Source organism: Eurypyga helias, unplaced genomic scaffold, assembly GCF_000690775.1.
Source record: "Eurypyga helias isolate BGI_N326 unplaced genomic scaffold, ASM69077v1 scaffold14795, whole genome shotgun sequence".
NCBI classification, from domain to species: domain Eukaryota; kingdom Metazoa; phylum Chordata; class Aves; order Eurypygiformes; family Eurypygidae; genus Eurypyga; species Eurypyga helias.
The window spans coordinates 1,337-15,303 of record NW_010250891.1 but is presented as its reverse complement, the minus strand read 5'-3'; the positions used below and the strand labels follow the sequence as shown (position 1 = coordinate 15,303).

Below are 13,967 nucleotides of genomic sequence, written 5' to 3'. Positions count from 1 at the left end.
GCCTGTCCAGGTCCCTCTGGATAGCTGTCCCCTCAATAGCTGTAAGGGAATGCTTTGAGGTTGGTTTAAGAAAATACCAGCTATACAGGACCTGCCTTTATAGCTGATGTACAGATTTGTGCTTGAACGACACTAGGATTTTAATTTAATTTCTGAGGCCCCATTAGGTGAAGGTCAGTGAAAGTGCTCATAAGGAGTTTTTCTCCTCGGGAGGAGCGTGGAGGCACAGGGCATGGCCAGGATCCCCCATGCAAGGGGCAGGGCTTTGGGATGCTGTGATTGCCCATACAGACACATGTTGGGCAGTATTTCTTGCAGAATTATTCCAGTTCACTTGAAAGATTTTTATCCTCACATCTGGTTAAGGGGAATCGGTTGTGGGTGGTACTCGTGGTGGGACACCAAGTGCCGTTATCTTCCCTGGCCTTCAGAGCCAGCTTTGTATCTGGACCAAGTGCCCGGGAAGGTACTGCTGTTCCGTGAAACACTGAAAAACAATCAGAAGTGAAATTACTGCCAACGAGTGAGGAGGGAGGACTATTTATAAATGTGCTGGCAGATTAAACAAATATCCCTTGTCTGCAAGTTTTGCTTTGTTGTCAGTCGTGGCTGGAAAACACAGAAGGAGTATATGAATTTATTATGCTAGGCCATACAGAGTTATAAGTGATATATGAAGCATGGAAATGGACTTGCATGTCTCTGAAATTGCCTTTGTGAGTTGTTGTTTTGATGTGCCTGTCAGAGCTGCAGGGAGACTAACGCAGGCTGAGCATGGACAGAAACAGCTGATGATTTGGGGATTGGTGGTCATTCGGTTTCAAAGCGTTCTCCAGGCTTTTTCTCAAGTCTGGGACAAATATACATGGCAGTGTTGGGACTTCGTAATCAGATCTTCTGGGGAAGAGATGAAAACAGATTTTACTTGTATCAGGGCAATTCCTGCAGAGACCTCTTTGTTCAATCTGAGCTTGTATGGATTTGGGAAACTGCAGTTGCGTAACGTTACGGCTGGATGGATGCATTCTCTCTGCCATCACTTGTGGAAAATGCCATTTAGGAAATGGTTTGGTTTCCCTCCACTTCTCTGGGCTGCACAGGAAAAAAAAAAAGGCCAAGGAGCAGAGGGTTGCAGAGGGGGAACCTTTTTGCATCACCAAGAAATACTCTATTAAGACAAGCTTGAGGCAGAGAAAGGCAGCAAGCATGGAGAGAGGTTTTTAGTATCCAGGGCAGCCAACCCTGCACTTTTTATAAGCACTGAAATTCAGCAAGTTTGCATTTGTCAGTAGTGTGCCTCTTTCTCTAGCTTGTTGGTTGCTGCTGTCTTACATAGCACCTGACATTTTAACTAATTTCAGCAATATGTGCCTTTTTTTAGGCTGTCTGTTGAGGTAATACTGTAAGGGATTCAAGATCAACATGACTTTGGCATTTAGGAAGCACAGCGTGTGTGCTAAGAGCAATATCATATAGAAATAAAATGCTTTGCAGTGGTAATCCCATGCTGCTGCCCTGCAGACTTCTTGAGTTGCCTGCACGTGGTAGAGTTGGTGGCTGGGGCTCGGTGGGTTGCCTGGGCTGGGGTTAGGAGAGCCTCGTGTTCCCAGCGGGTAGCCCCGCTCTCAGCACTGCTGCAGACGGTGGCCTCCTGGGACATCCTCTTTGTGTCAAAACTTTCCAGACTTTCCAGACTGGCTGTGTTTTTATTACATTAACATCACAGATAAGAGCAAAGCTCTTGTCCTTTAGGGACCAGCCCATAGCCTCAAGTTCAGTTCCTGGTCTCAGGTTTTCTACTGGTCAGGGACATTCTTACCCTGAATTTTCATCAGGAAACTTCTCTGGGTTTTTTACTCTCCTTTATAGCTGAAATGTGCTGCAGCCATGTGTGAGAGTCCACGTGGGAAGTATATTGTGTGGTACATAGTACCGCAGCCTCCAGCAGTACCACGTAAGAATCCATACCCACCACTGACTCCTAAACCTGGTTAGCACCGGCTTTCCTACACACTGAAACAAAAGTATATTATGAGTGTATGAGGCAGGGAGATCTGTCTTTTGGAGGGCAAATAGGTCAAGCTCAATAGAGGTTAAATCATCGTATAATCCACCCACTCATGCATGCACGTCCCACTTAAAACTGTGGAGTGAGGCGAGCACTGCATTGTCTGTGCCTTTCCCTCTGGCCAGAATGGCGTTCACACTGTAATATTACATACGGATAATTATAGCATGTGTCTTTTCAGAACATGGTTTTCGTAAGCAAAGAAATTGCAGGAATGGTATTATTCATCAGATGCGAGCAGACCATTTTCTTTTCTTTCCAAATGTTCTAGTTGGAAAATTACTCAGCACCTTTGCCCGAGTTCAGTAGTACTGCTGCAGGGGGTTTAGCTTGTTTTGTTTGATTTGGGTTTTATTTGCTCAGCATAAACTGCTTGTGACCCAGGTTCTCATTTGGTAAATACTGCTGTGATGAAGTTCACTTTTTGGATGTACTTAGATCTCTTTGCAGCAAAGAAGGATTTGGCCTTGTATCTTTTTGAGCAAACAAAAAATTGTGCGTGAGGGGGAAAGCTTCTGTAGCGTAGTCTGACAGATGCTATCCATATACTGTTGAGATCTTCACAGAAGCAACCCTTTTTCTTTTGCTGCACGCATCTTAACTAACACCTCCTACACATGTGTTTCCTGTGTAGGGGATGTGATCAGCCCGATGGATGGGCCAAGGGGTTTGGCATGTGGCTTAAGGCACCTTTGGTAGAGAGCCATGAAAGTGCTCTCTGCTCACAGAACGGGGAAGAAAGTAGGTCCTGGAGGACCAACCTGAAGCCTCTTCAGAGCTCGTTATGTCTGGGTTTCCCTCTGCAGCTTCACAAGCTGGCAAGTGCCTTCTCTTGAGCATTTGTTCTGCTTCCTTACTGTTCTCAGAGCTGTTTCCAGTGCTCATGGGGCACCATGGTGAACCACATCAACGAGCTTTCCTGAGCTAAAAATACCCTCTGTCCATTTACTTATACATTGTCCTGCATTATTTGTAGCTTGGATCAACTCTTTGGTATGGTTCACTGAGTGGCCCCATGGGAGGAGCGCAGGAATAACCATGCCCTCTGCCTGCTGCATCAGCCTTGACCTAGTAGGCAGTGAAAAAGTCTGTGTTTCTCGGGATGGCTGAGCCAAGTTCAGAGCTCCAGCACTTGTCCGATCCCAAGGGAAACACGTTCAGACACGTGCAGTTTCTCCTAGGGCTTGTTTCAGTGAGCTGGACTGCGCAATCCAACCAGTGCGAGCCATGTAGGGTCGATGCTGGGTATGAGTGACCAGGAGGGTGCCACTGCAGAAGGCTTCTCCTTCCACCCTTCCTTCAGTTCAGACATGACATCAACACTGCAGCTTCTGCACAGGGCCTGTCTCGAGTACCAGTGCAAATCTTTGCTGCTAACACCAGGGATGCAGCGAGAGCATCAGGCCATTTGTGGACCCTGCAGACCAGAACAAGGTGACCTGTGTGTCTTCATCCCTCCGAGCAGTCTAAACTGCACCTGCTTCTGCGTTGTATTTTAGTGTTTCACATCATTTTATAGGTCAGGGCTGAGGTGCCTAAACTGGGCATCCAAGCTGAGGTTTTGAACCATTTGAGAATCTTTAGTTACTGGCTTTTTCTTTCATTGGAAGAATGCAAATATTGGTTTGAAGCAGGAGCCCATTGGGACAGTTAAGTTTGAAACTGCAACAGAAAATTCTGCTTAGGAATTTCTTGTTCTTAATGGGAATTCAAGGCAAACGCAAAAAGGGTCATTTTCTTCACTTGATGCATATGTAGTAACAATCTGCTTAGGCAGTGTAATCACAGCCCCTGTTATACTGCCCTCATTTACTGGCGGTTGCCAGTCACCCTGATCCCAAACACCATAACGTTTATCTGGACATATAACGAGGAATAACTGAGGAATGTGATTGAATAACCTTCCTTTAAACATGGACAAAGAATATTTAATCTGTTATCACTGTAGCTCCTTAATGGTGGTGACTGTACTGTGAGAAGTAACACATGCTCACCATATGGTTTGGACAGTTGATAAGTATGTTTTTATCACTGTTTATTAAGTTATTTTTCCTACTAATAAAACATCAGTTGTTTGGTAAATCTTCAAAAGGTGTTGTCTTATGTTACTAACTCTGAAACTTATTTCTAGCTTTGTCAAGAGTCTTGGGTTTTTGTTTTATAGCACCCCACACAACGGCGTTCCAGTTTGTGACTGGTGCTTCTAGGGATTATGGCTCTACAAAAGTATCATTTTGTTTACTTTTTTTCTCTGAGTTAGAAGAATGCAATTCTTTTGGTGTCTTATGTAAAGCTGCGAGGTCAGGCTTGGGTTGTGTTACAGCACTGATGAGATAAAAGCCTCCTTGTGCTCCCACTGAAGAGCAAAGTTGGGCTGAAGATTTCCACCTGGAAATATGAAAGCCTCATCTTGGAGTTATTTATATAACAGAAAGTGATGGAGGGCTGTTGCAGCTTTTAATTCTGGTACATCTCTGTGCCTGGGAAACGTCACGTGCTCCCTACATTATTGCCATTAGGGTCATGCAAGATAACATTCTTAGAATTACAGAACCATAGAATGGTTTGGGTTGGAAAGGACCTTAAAGCCCATCCAGTTCCAACCCCCCTGCCATGGGCAGGGACACCTTCCACTAGACCAGGTTGCTCCAAGCCTCATCCAGCCTGGCCTTGAACAATTCCAGGGATGGACCATCCACAACTTCTTTTTTCTTATGAATCTGTGCTGATGCTTCACTTACTGTAGTGCCTGTAGGCAACAAGTCTTTACCCTGTACTTATTTTTGCTTTCCTTCATGGAGTTTTCTTCTTTCTTCCACAGTTTGTCAAGGGACAAATAACAAGCTGACCCAGCTGGGACATGTGGAAGACCATTTCACCAGCCTGCAGAGGATGTACAACAACTGCGAGGTGGTACTGAGCAACCTGGAGATTACATACGTGGAGCACAACCGTGACCTCTCTTTTCTGAAGGTTAGAGTTCTTGGCCAATGTGGCCTTCCCTGCTAAAGGAACCTTACTGCATTTTTTAAGTGCAAAGGGTCAACTACCTGTAAAATTCTGTGGTAATCCAAAAACATGGCTAGCTAATGTCAGGGCAATTGCAGATCACAGTCTCAGCGTAGCTGTAGGCTGCAGGGTACGCACAACTCTACTATACTAAATCAGGTACTTGGAGAAATAGCTTTTCAAGTACCTGACAACCTGTGCTGGCTGCCATGCAGATGGATTTCTTCTTATTTATAAATATTATTACATCCTTACCCGTTGCCTCACTCCTCAGGGGGCAAAAGACTTTGTGGTGCTCTTGGTCAAAGCAAATTGCAAAGCGAGTGGCAACCTGCCGATGGCAGATTTTGAGGTGTGGAGGTCCTTCCCCTGCCCTCTTAAGCTGTGGCCCCTTCTCCTGCCGTGGTGGTGAGTGCTTCTCCAGCCTGCCACGCACTCACCCCAAGCAGGCAGGCAGGTCCTGGGCAATAACTTCCCACATGGATGCTTTGAGCGATCTTCAGGGTAATCCTCTGCAGTTGATAGACGGGCTACTCCCATCTCAACATCTGTTTTGTGCACAAGTGCATGAGCAGCCATGGCAATCTGAGAGGGAAACAGGCAGGGGATGGGTGTTAAAACGCAGCCGCAGCATGGGGAGGAGCACTGCCTGCCACGGAGACCTCCAGGTTCCCCACCAGCAGAGACTGGGCAAGGGGTACAGCTCTGCTGCCCCACGGCCAGGCTGCCGCCAGCAGCAATAATCTCAAACCTTAAGTTATATATATATTTTTCTTTAAGAAGATTTTTAAAATGCATTGCTTTTTGCATGCCTGGTTATCAGATTAGGAGGTTTTCGAAGAAAGTGACAGGAGAGGAAGAGGTCTTTTTGACCTGAGAAGTGTATGTCTGGTATCGAGAGCTCCTGTACTGTAGCTTTGAATAAACAGGTCAGTCCTCTAAGTTGAGAGGAGTCATGTCTTTGTGTGAGCTTTTCCTCTCAGGGAATAAAAAATAGGAAATAACATTTCATTATAGTAACAAGCAAGAACATCAGCAAAAGATGGTTCAGACGTATGGGTTACACATATGATGGTATTGCCATTTTTCTTTCCCAAGCACAATTTGACCATGGAGCTCAGTGTTCCCAGGAACATAACAGGTCTCATGAAAACTCACTGGTAGTCTTGACAGAATAGGAAAATATCCTAAGTGATAGCCTGGGGGGTTTTCATTTACGGTGATTTTTGTAGGAGACAGAAATGCACACATTTCACAGTACAAGGCAGGAATTAACCTACATCCAGGGGCAGTGCCTCCCTTGTCTTGTTGCCCTGCAGCTATTTATGATTTAAGAGGGAGAAGGTTACCTGATCTTCCCCTCTGCTGAACACTAGAGGATCTGCAAGGGAAGGGGCACAGAAGAGAGAGTGTAAAAGCCTCAGTCAGATGGTGTCTCTGTGCTGCCAGTGGTTGGGGGATGGGCAAGTATTCAGGGGGAATCATCAGACTTGGTTGATGTATCCTACATGCTTGCCCTGTTCTCCTACGTCCCCTAGGCAACCCCACTTGCCCTTGCTTGGGCACAGAACAGGGATAAGATGGCACTTTGGAATGACCCCCTGGTAGCTGCTGTAAGGGTCAGTTTATACCTGCTTAGACAGCGACGTTTTCCTCATAGTCCCTTCTTGTTCTCAGATTTATTTATTTTTTAATGAGATTAAGGGGTTTATCGTTCCTTAAAATTGAAAGATGATGGATTGGAGGGGTGGGAGGAGGAAAGCAACTCCATCAAGAGTAGAAGAGCGCTATGGATTAAGCTCTTTGTTTCTTTTGTTGTTCTCTCAGACAATACAGGAGGTTGCAGGCTACGTGCTCATCGCGCTTAACATGGTGGATGTCATTCCTCTAGAAAACCTCCAGATCATCCGAGGCAATGTGCTGTATGACAACTCTTACGCCCTGGCAGTTTTATCCAATTACCACATGAATAAAACCCAGGGACTCCGAGAGCTGCCAATGAAACGGCTATCAGGTGAGATGGGGGCAAGCGGTGGAGGCACCTGTAGAGCAAACTTCAACTGTTAGGGTATGGATATCAAGATCCAATCAAAGATCTCCTTTGAAAGTTACATGCCATCAAATTCTGCTTTAAAAACAAGGATCTGAATGTAGTTTCCCAGTTTCCTAATTGCTTTTCTGCTAGCCATCCTTCTTCAAGAGATGAAGAAAGTTCAGTTTTTCCCATTGAAGAAAGAGCCAGCAAAGTCCAAAGCATCAGCAGGGTGATGAGATTTATTTCTGTCCCCCAAAATGATGGAGAAGTATCCACACATTATTTTGCTTTATTTGATTCCAGTGCGTGCACATCAGTATCTTCTGTTAAATTCCAGTGGGAGCTGGTGGTACGTGAGTTAGGGTCCTACTCAGCCTCTGGCTGTGCACACCAGCAGTGCCATCTCTGCTGAGTGCAGTGGCCTCTGGAGGTGGCACCAGGCAGAAAGCCACATATAGTGGCATCTTAGTGGCATCCAACAGCAGCCAACCCTCCAGAACCCGTCAGTCTGAGCCTGGTGTTAAGTTGTACTACCAGGAGTGCTGGTGCCGCGCAGGTTGTCCTTTTCTGTCAGCACAGTATGACTGAGGTGAAGAAACCTGTGTTTTATTTCCTTTTCTTTAGATCAGAGACAGAAGACGTAGGCAGTTTGTTTCACTTACCAATTGTTTTTTCTTCCATGGCAGAAATTCTCAATGGAGGTGTTAAAATCAGCAACAACCCCAAACTGTGTAACATGGACACTGTTCTCTGGAATGACATCATTGACACGAGCAAGAAGCCCCTCACGGTGCTTGAATTTGCAAGCAACCTGTCTTCTTGTGAGTATTAACTCCCCCAGTTCTGGGAGAAAAACGAACATCCCATCTTTCCTGCAGTGGGTTTTGGGTCCACCAATTCCTGGGTGCAGGGCCTCCAAGCCCTCTTCCAAGGGAAGCCCATTCATTTCTTCACCATTGGCCTAAGATGTAATTTTTCATGGGGTTAGGTCCTTAACGCGTAGCTCAGTGAAGTTCTTGGGAAAGCTTCTCTTGGTTTCAGACAGTACCCTATGTATGTGTTTCTTCAAAGACAGCTCAGAACAATGTGCACACGTTTGTTTTCCAGGAATTTTCTGTTTAAAATACAATGCTGTGGTCTAGAAGACTGATATGAGTACCTTGAAGGAGTTACTGTGGGACTTGAAGTCTTTTTAGTGTTAAGGCCCAAGTGGAGTGCCATAAAACTCCAGTGTTTTGAGCTGCAAAATTAACAATAAACAGGCTGATAAATCTGATGTTTTATCTGGAGGAGCTGAACTTATATTTAAAAGTTTGAGTAGCATATGCTTTGAGTGGGCTTGAGCTAATCCTGCAGTCTTACGAGTCCTTTGTAAAATCCCCAGTCATTTCACAGAAATGAAAGTTTATTTTCATTTCTGAGCATTTCTTTTCTGGCACTGTAAATGGGTGGAAAAACATATTTTCTTTATCTTCTTCCACTTGCGCAATTGCCTGAGAGCTAATAGCCAACTTCTTTGTTGACATATTTTCTGCGGAGCCCTAGCGTAATCGAGGGGCTGCAAATGATACAAGTCAGCACAGGAGCTGGGCTCTAAACACCATGGAAATGTTAACCTTTAACTTTTCAGATTTTTAAAAAAACCTGTTCTTTGGTCCCGCACCAAATCAATCAACTCTTGGACAAGTATTGGCATTTGTTCAGCTATTTGCTGGGCGGTGGAGGGGAGGGAAAATCATGTGTTGTTAGCAGGAAGAATCACTCTAGTAGGAAATGCCTCTTCAGTGTAGTGAATTCCAGATTAAACTGCTTAGACAGCCATTTATGGTTTTAATAACAATCCCATAATCTAAAAGAAGTTGTTTCTCTGCGACTTTGTTTGTCATTAAGAGGAAGAAAAAGAAAGAAAGAGTAAGGAGGGGAGGGATGGGAAAAAGCCCAGCACTGAACCCTCAAGGTCAGGTAGTGTCCGTCCATCCTGCCGTCTCTCCACTGACTGTCCATCTGCCACGCAGGCCCTACACCGAGGAGTATGTTTGGCAGAGGGCGCAAAGCAGACAAGTCGAATTACTCTGTGGTCAGAGTAGCTGGCAGTCGCCTGCCAATCCAGTTGGGTTTGTTTTCTTTTTAGAACCGCGTTGTTCAGAAACACTGATTTACATGTGGCCTGTAGCAAGCAGCTGGCACATGCCTGGCCACCAGCCGGTGGTGACTTGCCGTTCCATGCAGACTCTAGCAGAAAGGCCAGCCGGGCAGTAGCTGAGATTCCTCTTCCTGGGAAAAACATGCCTCTTCTGTAAGCTAGACCGGCTGGGTGCTGCACTTCCTTGCTCAAAGGCGTGGAGAACTGCACGTAGGAAACCAGAGATGAACAAAGGATAAGGATTTAAGGCGCTCAGAATTTTTCAGCACTGGTGTATGGGTGCTTCCTCCCCTGATTTCTCAAGAAGGAAAGCTCGAGTCTTTGTTTTCTGTGACTGATGTGATGTTGCTGTCCGTGTTTGTAGAATATAACACTCTGCACTCATGTTTTAGGTCCCAAATGCCATCCGAACTGCTCAGAAGACCAGTGCTGGGGCCCTGGCGAACAGAACTGCCAGACACGTAAGCCTGCAGATTAATTAAGAAATATCCTGGGTGCTCTGACATATTAAATTTCTACCTACCGAAAAACTAACCTGTCAAGCGTGAATTAGTGGCACGTGTTCCACACTTGTCCTTCTCTGCATCCTGCTATGCTGGGGATCCTTGAAAGAGACCACGGAGGGATGTGGCCGGCTTCCCACTCCACAGGAGCGCAGTCGCGTGGTGGACGGCCGTGCCCGCTCCCCCTGAGCAGCTCCAGTGCTGGAGGGGAAGCTGCAAGGTGGTTTGACTTGGGTCTGGGTTTCCCTGCAGATGTGCGGTCCTTCCAGGGGGAAAAGACTGCAGCTGTCTCCCGTACTGAAAGCTTTTGTCTGTCGCCCACAACTTTCTCCCATCTGCGCTTGAGAACATTTACTCTTTAAGTTATTTTACCATGTAAGAGGGAACGCAGTAGCTGCATGGTGAATTGTTTGCCTTCCTGCTGTTTCCCGCAGAGCCATTCTGCAGACTATTTAACAATACTTGGGATTAATTTCTACAATTAGAAGCAACAACATAACCCAATTTTTGCTGGCTTTGATTCCTCTTTTTGGAATCCCTGTAGGTTTCTTCTGTGAACACAAAAGATGTCAACCTCTTGTGGGTAATCACACTACATATGGCATTTGGAGGGCCTTTGGAAGGCTCTCAGAAAAAGCATAAACCGTTTTTTTAGTTTGTAAATGGAGATACTTGGCATCGTGAGGTTGTTCGGTTTGGTTGCCTGTGCTTTCGTACAAAGTTTTGTAGGTAGGATGTTTGTGTGATATTAAGAGAGCGACAGAAACAGCCATTTAGAAGTGCTTGAGATTTTTCAAGGCTTTTTTTTTCCTAAAGTAAAGGCTGATGAGGAAGCCTGTCTCAATTTGGTTTGATACTTTGTTATTTCCTTTTTCTATAATAAGTGGGGGAATGCACTGTTTCTGATTCTCCTTTTCCTGAAAGACTACTGATCTAGCCATAAGGCAAATGAAAGCTACATCCTATCTTTGGTTTTCCATTGCAAAGAATCATCTAACCCTAAGTTTCCTGCTTGCAAGCATCAGGCCAAGTCTGTATGGCTGCTAGAACTTAAGGAAAAATAGAATATCTAGCTTTTCTCCTCATTTTGTATAAGCTTTAGGGTTTTTTTTCTGCAGTTTGGCTCATGCCTTGCACTGCTTTTGACATGGACAGTGTCTGCGTGTGCAAAGCCCTTCCCAGGTCGGCCCCGGCAGCTGAGACCGCTCAGCTGTCCCGCGGGTCTGTGACACCTCAGGTCTCAGCCCTGCAAGCTTCCAGCGTTCCCAGACTCTCGCTGGCTTCGAGAGGGTGACTAGGAACCCATGAAATGAAACTGTCTGCAGGCTCTGGCTCTCCTCTTGAGGCATTTGAGAATCTGTCCAGCTGAAACTGGATCCTACATACGTGGGAAAGTTTGGGGTGATACCTATCTCTGTCCTTCTATGAACGTGAGCTATTCTGTATGAAATATAAACATTTCCCGTGATATATGTTCCAGCAGGAGGGTCTAGTCAATAGTCAAAGTGACGAGCTGTTTTACTCCCCTGGTGATGCATATGAAAAAAATGATACCAAAATGCTGTGCATGTAGAACAATGTGCCTTTATTCCCCTGTTTCTAGTTGAATGGAGGAGTTGATATCAGAGAAGCTAATGCATATTGTGGAAATAATCTTTCCTTGAAAATATAATATCTTGCTTACAGGCCTAGTAAAAAAAAAGAAATAATACAGTTTGGATACAAAAGTATGTAATGGAAAAAGAAAGGAAATATGATTTTAAAAAAATCACAGACCCATATCCTGTAGCAGGTTACATTTTCCAATAATTTTCTGTTAATTAATAACCATCTGTTTAAGACTTACGGGAATTCCTGGTGATACTGTAAGTCGTTTGTGCCAACTGCAGAGTTGATAACAGTTCCTGTAGCTCACAGCCGAAATGCTCAGGGTGCTGTAATGCACCGGATTAGCCCTCAGGTTTCTCTGACATCCAACGCCAGGGTCTGTGGATCAGTAATTTTTCTGTAGAGAACAAACAATTCCATTTTGGGTCTCTGGTACAAACACATGCTAGGCATTAATTTCTGGTTTTTTGTTTTGTTTTTTTTTTTTAATTGTTCTGATTGTTGTGTTCTCTGCTTTGATATTCAAATAGGGCCGATTTCCCGATTCTCAACAAAATGTTGCGGGCAGTTTTTGCTTCCCTGCAAAAAGCTGAATCAGGGCCAGTTCTTCCTCTGGGTTGCTGCACTGGTGCAAACCCTGTGGGAGTTGTGTAATGAAGCTAAAATTTGGCCAAGGAATTGAAGCCTAAAGAAAAAGAATACAATATGCATATGAAATCAGTTTGCTGAGTGGGTCTCCCCCCTCTCTGCAAATTTCAGAAATATTTTTAGTGCACTGAAGGGGTCCTAACACCACACCAATGATGTACAGTTTCCTGTTATAGTACAGAGCCCTGGCAGTTCTCCTGTCATGTTCTTTTTCCCAAAGCTAGCACCAATAATAGCAGATTTTCTCAACAAAATGGAGCCAGATCCTGTTCTGTTGCCCAGCTGTAAGATGCAATGACTCCACAGAGCTGCTTTTTTTGGTTTAGGCGTTGATGCCACAGGGACGTGGATGCTCTCTCTAAGCAGAACGTGGTTTGCTGGCTGGGACCAGAGTGCTTAGCACCTTGCAAGAGCCAAAATAATTACGGGCTGAACACAACCCCTTCTCGCCACCACCCACACCAGCTCTCACCCCTCCCAAGATATAATTTGGCATTATATGAGGACAGAATACACATCCCATGGGAAAAATGTAACACAGATGCTGCACCAGACCTTTTCTCCATATTTCTTGATACCATTACCTCAAGTACGGCTACAACATTCTTCAGTCCTGATGTTTTTCCTTTTTGCTTGTGTATTCCAGTAACGAAAGTCATCTGCGCCCAGCAGTGCTCTGGCCGGTGCCGGGGAAAGGTGCCCAGCGACTGCTGCCACAACCAGTGTGCTGCGGGGTGCACGGGGCCGCGGGAAAGCGACTGCCTGGTAACAGTGCTACACCACCACCACAATTGCTTAAATCCCTGGGCACAGCGAGGTGGTCAGCTGCCTGTCCTCTAGCCTTCCGTCATCTGAGAAGGCCTCTAAGAGATGCTGACCTGCAGGGTGGTCCGGGGCTTCCCTGCGTCAGGTGTGGGGGGAGGGAAGAGGATATGAACGTTACATCACCCTTAGCTGGTCTTTACGGACTCTGCAGTTGGACTTTCCTAACACCTTCAAGAGCCCAATGAGCTCAAAGTTGTTTGAGCAGCTCAAAGAGCAGTTAAGTGTTTGCTTGGAGGGCAACGTCTCCACATAGGCAGGTCCCCAGGTCCTCAGCTGCTGCCACAGTGCAGTGCCATGCCACCACAGCATTACCATGTGCTCCTTATAGCTACTCAGGAATAACCGCAGAATCACATGGAATCATTTGGGTTGGAAGGGACCTTAAAGACTATCCAGTTCCAACCCCCCTGCCATGGGCAAGGACACCTTCCACTAGACCAGGTTGCTCCAAGCCTCATCCAGCCTGGCCTTGGACACTTGAATCTTAGCTTACTGAAGCAAGAACTTGTAAAGGGAATCAAATATGATGAATCTTCACTCTTTTTGCATTTCATTGAACTTCAGACACAAAACCAAGGTTTCCCTTTCTGGTTTTGCTTCAAAAGCACTGTTTTTGTGGGGACCCTGGGACAGTGAAGGGAAAAGGAGCAAATGGAGCTTTTTTAGGAAAAAAAAGAAATCCCATTGCTTTTCTACAAAAGTTTCAGGGGGTTGGTGCACCCTGGTTTTCAGCTCTTCGCTATGTTTGCACTACACTCAATTCTGAATTAAGTGACACTTGAGTAATTGCCATAGAAGCCATCTGGTCTGGGTTTTGTTGTTATGTATTCCTGGTCCCCTTATGAATTGTGTAGCTATGACACCCTTACTGGCTCATAGAGGAGACAGTTATTCTCTCTCATCAGGAAAGCCAGGGAAGAAAAAAGGGAAAAAGAGTGTGATTATTAACTTAATGCAAAATTAAGTTGGAAGAACCAACTTGTCCTTCATAAATGCCTGCTAAATTGTTCATTACCTGCAGCCAAATATAATGGCTTCAGTTTAATATTTAGCCAGAAAAGTCAGTAATCGGCAGGAAAGAACATGATTTCGGTTATTAAAAAGCAGCCAAGAAAAGTACCGTTTGTC

At 45.2% G+C, this 13,967-nt stretch overlaps 1 protein-coding gene across 1 annotated transcript in view; it reads left to right on the top strand.

The window, feature by feature from the left end:
- Positions 1–4,889: 4,889 nt before the first annotated feature.
- Positions 4,890–13,967, top strand: part of LOC104509777 (epidermal growth factor receptor-like) — a gene marked incomplete at its 5' end in the record, with an annotated part of 9,809 nt that continues 731 nt past the window's right edge. Inside the window, 5 exons of the mRNA XM_010151830.1 lie at positions 4,890–5,041; positions 6,905–7,091; positions 7,799–7,933; positions 9,648–9,716; positions 12,661–12,779. Of these exons, the coding sequence (XP_010150132.1) occupies positions 4,890–5,041; positions 6,905–7,091; positions 7,799–7,933; positions 9,648–9,716; positions 12,661–12,779 (662 nt within the window). The remainder of the gene's footprint in view (positions 5,042–6,904; positions 7,092–7,798; positions 7,934–9,647; positions 9,717–12,660; positions 12,780–13,967) is intronic.